The following is an 8,268-nucleotide window of genomic DNA, read 5'->3' as shown; positions in this document are numbered from 1 at the left end:
TGCTCTACATTTCCTTTCTCTTTAACTTTCCCTGGGTAAAGACTGCATCTTCCTGGCCTGAATTCTATGTGCAGCAATTTTATAGGAATGGATTAGGGTGCAAACCTCAAGGAGAAAGCCACCTCCTTCTCATCTAATGAAGACAGTCACCTCCCTCCCAGCTACATCTTGGGTCCACTCTGGACAGCCAGTCATCTAGGTAGGTGCTTAGACAGTGGTCATTATTGTGGTGAGAGCCTCAACAGGAAGAGCTTCTCCCATCGATCCTGTTGCATGTACTTAGAGAATGCCACACAGACAGTAAAGTGTGGTGTGGCCAGGCTCCCTTTGACTGTAAGAAATTCTCTGCCACTTTAGCTAGGGTCCAGGACAGCTTCCTTTTCCACACCTCAAACTGGAGGACAGTGAGTGTTCAGTAACTATTCCTGGTTAAACCAGGAGGTGACAGGAGGTTCTTTGCCTCCATATTTCTGAACAGGGACTGGGACAACACCCCCACTAGGATTATGGACAGGCTCAGAGGACACGATGCCATGCCTAGGGTCAGGGACGATCTAGTTAGGGAACTCTTGGAGGGTCTGGACGTGTATAAATCACCAGGTCTGGATGCTCTTCATCCGAGGGTACTGAGGGAATTGGCAGAGGTCATAGCAGGGCCCTGGCACAGCTGTATGAGTGCTTGTGGTGCTCTGGCCAGGTCCCAGGGGACTGGAAAAGGGCCAAAGTGGTCCCCATTTACAAGAAGGGGAGAAGGGAGGACCTGGGTAACTATAGGCCACTTAGTCTCACCTCGGTCCTTGGGAAGACCTTTGAGAAAATTATCAAGGAGCACATCTGCAAAGGCCCAGCATGGGAGGTAATGCTCAGGGGCAACCAACATGGGTTCACTGCGGGCAGATCCTGCCTAACCTCATTTCCTTTTACAACCAGGTACGAAGTCCTTGGATGAAGGCATTGAGGTAGATGTCGTCTACCTGGACTTCAAGAAGGCCTTTGACACTCTTTCTCACCCCATTTTCATAAAATAACTAGGCGACTGCAGCATTGATGCCTACACAATCAGATGGGTGACAAATTGACTCGATGGTCACACCCAGAGAGTGGTGGTGGATGGGTCATTTTTGACCTGGAGGGACGTGAGCAGTGGAGTCCCCATGGCTCGGTCCTTGGGCCTGTGCTATTCAACATCTTTATCAGCGACTTGGAGGTGGGCATGGAAAGCATGCTGTCCAAATTCACTGATGACACAAAGATGTGGGGTGAGGTGGGCACACTGGAGAGGAGGGACAGAATCCAGCTAGATCTAGACAGGTTACAGAGGTGGGTGGGTGAGAATAGAATGGAATCGGTGCAGACAAGTGCAACGTACACATCTAGGGAGAAGGAACTGGCAACAAGCCTATAGGCTGGGGAACACCCTTCTCAACAACACAGTGGCTGAAAGGGATCTTGGAGTCATTGTTGAGTCCAGGATGGACATGAGCTGCCAATGCGAGGAAGCAGTCAGTAAGGCTAACCACTCCTTGTCATGCATCTACAGATGCATCAAAAGCAGATCCAGGGAGGTGATCCTTCCCCTCTCTGCAGCGCTGGTCAGGCCACAGTTGGAGTACTGTGTCCAGTTCTGGGTGCCGCACTTCAAGAGGGATGTGGATAACCTTGAAAGGCTCCAGAGGAGGGCCTCTCTCATGGTCAGAGGGCAGCAGGCCAGGCCCTACGAAGATAGACTAAAGGGCCCAAATCTATTCAGCCTCCACAAGAGAAGACTGAGAGGGGATCTGGTGGCCATCTATAAACTCACTGTGGGGACCAGCAGAAAATAGGTGAGGCTGTGTTCCCTTGGCCACCACCTGAGATAACAAGGAATAACGGCCACAAATTGATTGAGAGCAAATTCAGGCTTGATATCAGGAGGCATTACGTTATGGTTAGGGCTGCCAGGCTCTGGAATGGGCTCCCAAGGGAGGTGGTGCTCTCCCCGACCTTGGGGGTCTCCAAAAGAAGGTTGGATAGCTAACTGGCTGGGGTATAATGATTCCAGCACTTGTTCCTGCCCAGGGAGGGGGTCGGACTTGATGATCTGTTCAGGTCCCTTCCAACCCTAGAAACTATGAAACTATGGAACAGGCAGGTAATAGGGAACACAACCCATTTATGGGGGAAAGGGTTAATATGAGCCTCACCCAGCAGACAACCTTCCCATCCTGTCTGCTTTGTGAATTGTATTCACAGCCCAGCCTAGTCCCATTTGTGCTGGGATGTCCCACAGGGTTCTCTGTGCGGAGACTCTATCACAGACACCTCTTGCCTTGCCTGCCATTCCTGATCAGGGCTGAAAGGAGTTATAATGCCTCTGCATCATTAACATCTTGGTCCTTATTCCTAGTACCCAGACTCTTCCCAGGAGTACCAGACTCCTGTGGCAGAAAGGCGCAGAGACAAGAAGTAACAATCTGTGAGATTTATTGAGGAGTTATAACATAGCATCCTCAGACACAGCTATGAAGCAAACAACCCACTCCCAGAAGCACAGGCTGGCATCTCCTGTTTAGAGCAGATGAAATCTGCACAGGTGTCCCAGGCAGCAGTTTTGCCTCTTTCACCCTCACTGGGCTTAGATTTCTTACTGTGAGGCATCTATGTGCATATCACCCTACAAGGGCTCAACCCTTCCTCCTTCCTCCCCATAGCAGGCATAAAGGCAGATGCTATTTGGAGAGAGACAGGGATTCTCTGTTTGCCTGCTGGTGACAAGCATGGTTTGACTGCCTTCCCCAATGGCAGGCTCTGTTATAGAGCAGGGAAGGATCCTACAGTAAATCAGGCACAGGGGCCCAAAACTGAGAAGTGGGAGTGACAGAGGGAGCTTATAGCTGTTGTGCTTTCTTCTGCCCAGCAGGGGTCACTGTGACACTAACCAAGGCAAATGCAAATCTTGTGGGCAAAGGGTGATTGTAGGGTGTGGGTTACACCCCTGCAGCAAGTCAGACACAGATTTGAGCATCTGCCTGCCTCCAAGGGGTGCTGGCACAAGCTTCAGACAGGATATTCCAAAATACAGGTTTTAAAGCAAAGGCAACAAGTTGAGGGTGAGATGTGGAGTCAGCACGCTGTCCCACAAGGGGCTGCCATAAACTATGGTACAAAAATAAAGATTTAAACTGGAAATTAAAAAGCTGGAGTTGAGCACTAGAATGACATCCTGAGGCCTCTGGCTTGTAACAGCTGGAAAATGAGAGAAAGAGCAAAGCCAACGACAGAGAAAATCAAGAATGAAAGGAAACGGGAGAATGGGAAGAAGAATAGAAAAAGGGAGAGAAGAAAGAACAGAAAAGAGAAAGATATGAAAAGGGAGGAAAGAGAGGGAGAGAGGAAGGAAAATCCACATGAGTAAAATACATTGACTCTTAAGAAACTCAAGTCTCACAGCTGAGGAAGAAGAGGCTCCTGAACAGAAGGCAGGAGAGAGCCTGCCAAATACCAGACAGACAATGAACGCCCTAATCATGAAGGGTGCAGGAAGAGGGATTCAGAAACCTCCCATGTGATACAAATCCTGTAAAATCCCTAACAAGAGAGAAGCAATGACTCTTTCCTTTGAGCTCCTTATGGCACCAGCCATCAGCACCGCACAGTCAATGCTTATGAGCTACAGAGCGCTGGGGCATATTTTATGCAGAGCCCAAAAAGTCAGCTGCTCAGTTGCTATGCTTATCTCCAGAACAGTCACCCTGTTGTAGTCTGAGGGGAGATGAGATGACCAGCCTAAGATTTCTTTCAGAAGCAAGTAGCAGTGAGACAGAAAAGATATAGAAATCCTCACGCAAAATATTCTGTCAGCTGTCAAGAAGAGGATTAACAGTAGCTTCTGGGAGAAAGACTTGTGGGATATGTGCATCTATCTGTCTGTCAGTGCCAGGCAGAAATGTGGCACTTCTCCCATTTACAACAGGATAAGTCTTGCCCTTGTTCCCACCCCTCTTAGTTTGTCACAGCTTTGCTCTGCCTTCTGCTGCCAGACCCTTTAGTCCAGAACTGTAAGGCCTGCTCAGAAATAAAGGCACAAACCAAGAAAATCAGGAAAGTTTCACATAAAGAAACAACTCTCCCCACCCTCTACCCCCCCCAGCTACCTCCACCCCCAAGCTTTACAAACCAAGGCCAGATCCATAAGAGGGGAGGTGAATGTCACACATGCAGAACTCAGATTTGTATCCAAGAGTGCAGATAGGTACCATACCTGCAGAGAAGGAAAAGTGAGGAGCAGGAAGAGACAGGGTCCTGACTGGGGAGCACGCAGGATCAGAGGCTGGGGAGGTGAGGTATGGGAACGTAGGTGCATGGGAAGAAGCGATGAGGGTGAAGGGGACTGAGGAGCAGAAATCTTGAGGGAAGGCAGTGTGGAGAGGAGGGAGTGGGATCCCCGTGGGCAGGATGAGAGCAGTGGAAAGGAGCAGGAGGAGAGGGAGTCCGCAGGGAGAAAGAATTAGTGGAATCCTGAGTAGATGAATGTGCTGCAAATAAAAATAAAAAATTAAGTTAAATAGAAAGCAGCAGCCAGGGTAACAGAGCTCCCACTGAACCCTCAGCCCCAGTGTGCCTCCTGCTCCCTGCAGTGATTCCCCCAGCCCCTTCCCTAGTGCTTCCCTGACACTAGCTGTGCAGACTCTCACCAGAAAGGAATGGACGGCTTTATGCTCGGGTATTTATTATTATCATTTTCCTCAGGAATTTGCTGCACCTTTCTCCTCTGCTTCTGCCTCTGCCTCCTCCTCCTGCTCTTCCTCCTCTGGATCCTCCTCTGTGCTCTGCGTCCCAGCATGCAGTACAAAGGGAAGAAAGAGCGGAGACACTTGCAAGATGAGCCACGGTGATTCTTGCTCAAGCACCAGGCCTTAATGTAGTGGTCATATTTGGGCCCAAGAGAGAATTTCTCTAAACAGCTTAAAGATCTTTGGAGGTGGTTGGGGGCAGGAGGGAATTCACTGATCTCCAGAGCACAGGATCTATCCCATGTAAAAATGCGGATGGTTGTCAGGTACTGAGAGAACTTGGTTCTTGTTATGGTCTACTGCCTACCAAGAAAGTTTCTCCCCTTCCTCTCCTGCCAGAAGGTGAATAGGGAACTTCCTCCTATTTCCACATATTGGAACTCATTGGAGGAAACATTCCTCCTCCTGCATAAAAAAGCTGGTAGACTTGGTCAGTAAACAGGTGCCTGCTGCAAAGCATTCTGAGGATTCACATGCTTGCAGGACTGAGGACAGCAACACACTCACTATGGGCACAATGAGAAGGGATATCAAACAGGCATGAGAAAGTCGCAGGTACCTCGTTACAGTGATTTACCACATATACAAGGTCCTGTTTGGTAGCAGATGATGGCACTTCATGACCTTGAAAAAGGGACTGGCTATGACATTTCACCACCTGGTTAACTCACAGCTGAAGTTGACAGAGGAAAGAGAAAGAAGACGCTCTTATGGTGATGAAGATAAGCCATTAACAGGGAGGGTGACATAAAAGTTAGTCTCACCTTAACCTTGCGGCTGGGCTCAGAGGTCAGGCCATTGGGAGAACTGTATAGCTCTTTGGAGACCACACACAAGAACTCTGTTTGGTCCTCATTCCCATAGTTATAGGATGAACCAATATTCACCAGCTGGAAAGAAAAAGGAAGGGGAGATTACACACATTCATTGCTATATGGCCACTGTTCTCCGGGGAAAAGCCTTCAGGCAGCACTGAGTTAAACCTCTGTGTATGAATCCTGCTAATACGTCCCAGTAGCTGGGAACAAAAGAGAGGCTAAGACATGAAGAACTGGGAATGGAACCTGCAGAAATGCAGAGAACTTTATCCTCAGATGCACAGGGTCCTCCCAACTCCCCATGAAGAGGTGACAGGGAGAGGGGCACTCCCTGACAGCATCCCAGGTTGTTTCAGGTGAGTGAACAGCACTCCTGGAAGGGAGTGTGCATTCTGGCACCTTGGGGTTATGGCTTATTTCCCTTTGCAAACAATATACTCCTACCTAGGCCACACATATTCTGCCCATACCTGCTCAAAACGCCAGCCATCTGACATGGTGGAAACCATCTGAGTGAGCTCTTCTTCCTGGCACTGCAGTACCCGGTACACATGTTTTGGTGGAACCTGGGAGCAAAGTGAAGGGTTTATTAAAAGCATGTTGCTGACAGATCCTTCCTGTGAGGCAGATGTTCCATCAGAAAATAAAGCAAAATGGTTCTCTGGTTTTAAGACACCATATTGGAACAAAAACTAACACCATTGTGGCTAATAAGGAGAGAAAGACCTGTGGCTCAACTTCATACTGCCTAGTCCTTGGAGGGCCTGGAATGAGGACAGAAAAGGAGAGTGGTTTCTATGGTGGGGAGGGAGCAGACCGCAGATGCAGCAGAAAAGCACCTGTATTAAATCCACACAATGCAGGGGAGAATCCAGCACTCAGCAGAGACCACACTCTTCGATATGGGAAATCTGCAATTGTTACTAACATTAATGAAAGTCACCTATATAGTGCCATAGATGCCCACTTACAAGCAGTCAGCACATTCCCTATCCCACAGGGGTGTACAACCTAAGTCATATGAGGCAAAAAGCAGCACAAGATAAGGCACAGGACAACTATTCAAAGAAAGAGGGTAGGGTGGTATTACTGGCAAGGAGCAGCAGTGTATCTGCCACAGGGTGCCTGTGTGATTGTGGGCAAAGCACCTAATCTCTCTGTGTCCCAGTTTCCAGCCTGCAAAAGGAAGATGATAATCCAGCTTTTCTCTCACCCTTTCTCTTGTCTATTTGGATTATATATCCTTTGGGGCAGGGACTGTCCCTGTGTTTGTATAATACCTACTAAAGTAGGACCCCAACGTCAATATGAAAGTCTTGGTGACATTTTAATGCATATTACCACCATTATTTATTAATGTTGTTGTTATTAGCAGAATTTTTGTTGTTGTTGTTGTTGTTGTTATTTATTAAGAAACAGAAAGTATTAAAGGAGATCTTGAAAGAGGTGAGCAGGGTGAGAGATGGAGAAGTCAGGATCAGTGATTTCCTTTCCACAGCTACCCCTCTGCCTAATGCCATGACACTTCAGTGACTCCCCCAACATATCCCTCTGCCTTCCCTCATGCTAACACCTCAGTGATTCCTCACTGATCTCCTCCTGCCTCCTACAGTGGCAGCACACTAAAGGGAATGAGCTGACTACTTTCTGAACAGACAGAGGCCCAGCAGACATTATACCTTCAACACACCAGCTCTTTCATATATTGAACAAGCTCTTATGGTTAGTGCTCTGACTGAAGGTTGATGATATAATATCTTCACAGACCAGACAAATGCCACATCCAGTGCCACCTATGGGCTAAGAAAACAGGACCAAGTTATTGTAGTTAAGTGGAGGTATCGTTCAGGGGAGATTTCAGGACATGGAATTTAGCTTGTTAACTCTATTCAGTGGAGTCATCCCTGTGTTTCTACTGCATGATTCAAGCATTTCTCCCATTACTACTCCTGGTTCTTCTTTCTTCCTCATCTCCACCTTCTGTCTCTTTCTCTCCCCATACCTGTGTTACTGTGTAGTCCTTCTCCTCCAGTCTGTCCTTGATTATTCTGATTAAAGGGCCAATGTTATAGAACTCAGCTTCTTCCAGAACCCCTAGAAATAAAGGCACAGACAGCACAAAAGGCACATGGATGAGCTGCTCTATTTTCTTATTGGCTTATTTTCTCTATTTCTCAGTCCCATTTGGCATCTCCAAGAATTCAGATCCATCAACCAGGAACTCCTCCTACATGAAGAGGTTTGGGCTGTTTGGAAGCTCCTACACCTGGTATTGAATTCAGACTCCCCTGATTACTGGACCATGGGAAGAGGTAGTGGCCTGAACTGAACCCCAGCTCCCTGGTTACCATTCACAGATTCATAGATGCTAGGGTCAGAAGGGTCCTCAACAGCACATCGAGTCCGACCCACTGCCCTGGGCAGTAAAGAGTGCTGGGATCAGATGACCCAAGCCAGATGCCTATCCAGCCTTCTCCTAAAGACCTCCAAGGTAGGGGAGAGCACGACCTTCCTTGAAAGCCTGTTCCAAATTCTGGCCACCCTCACCATAGTTTCATAGTTTCATAGTTTGTAGGGTCAGAAGGGACCTGAGCAGATCATCTAGTCCAACCCCCTGCCATGGCAGGAAAGAATACTGGGGTCAAATGACCCCAGCAAGATGTTCATCTAACCTCCTC

At 48.1% G+C, this 8,268-nt stretch overlaps 1 protein-coding gene across 3 annotated transcripts in view; it reads right to left on the bottom strand.

Annotated features, from left to right (window-relative positions):
* Positions 1 to 2,446: 2,446 nt before the first annotated feature.
* KCTD17 (potassium channel tetramerization domain containing 17) overlaps positions 2,447 to 8,268 on the bottom strand; it is a 10,356-nt gene continuing 4,534 nt past the window's right edge. Inside the window, exons 3-7 of one of the 3 annotated variants that reach the window (XR_002102888.1) lie at positions 7,593 to 7,684; positions 6,061 to 6,156; positions 5,537 to 5,662; positions 4,674 to 4,808; positions 2,447 to 4,514 (exon numbers count right to left, since the gene is read on the bottom strand). Coding sequence is in view for 2 of the 3 variants with exons in the window: in XM_019544859.1 (XP_019400404.1) it covers positions 5,435 to 5,662; positions 6,061 to 6,156; positions 7,593 to 7,684 (416 nt within the window). In the remaining variant the exon portion in view is untranslated. Of the gene's footprint in view, positions 4,809 to 4,959; positions 5,663 to 6,060; positions 6,157 to 7,592; positions 7,685 to 8,268 lie in introns of those variants that run through there. The other 2 variants (XM_019544860.1, XM_019544859.1) reach the window with 2 other exon arrangements.

Source organism: Crocodylus porosus, unplaced genomic scaffold, assembly GCF_001723895.1.
Source record: "Crocodylus porosus isolate Cpor-Errol unplaced genomic scaffold, CroPor_comp1, whole genome shotgun sequence".
Taxonomy (NCBI): Eukaryota; Metazoa; Chordata; order Crocodylia; family Crocodylidae; genus Crocodylus; species Crocodylus porosus.
This window is presented reverse-complemented; position numbering and strand designations above follow the sequence as displayed.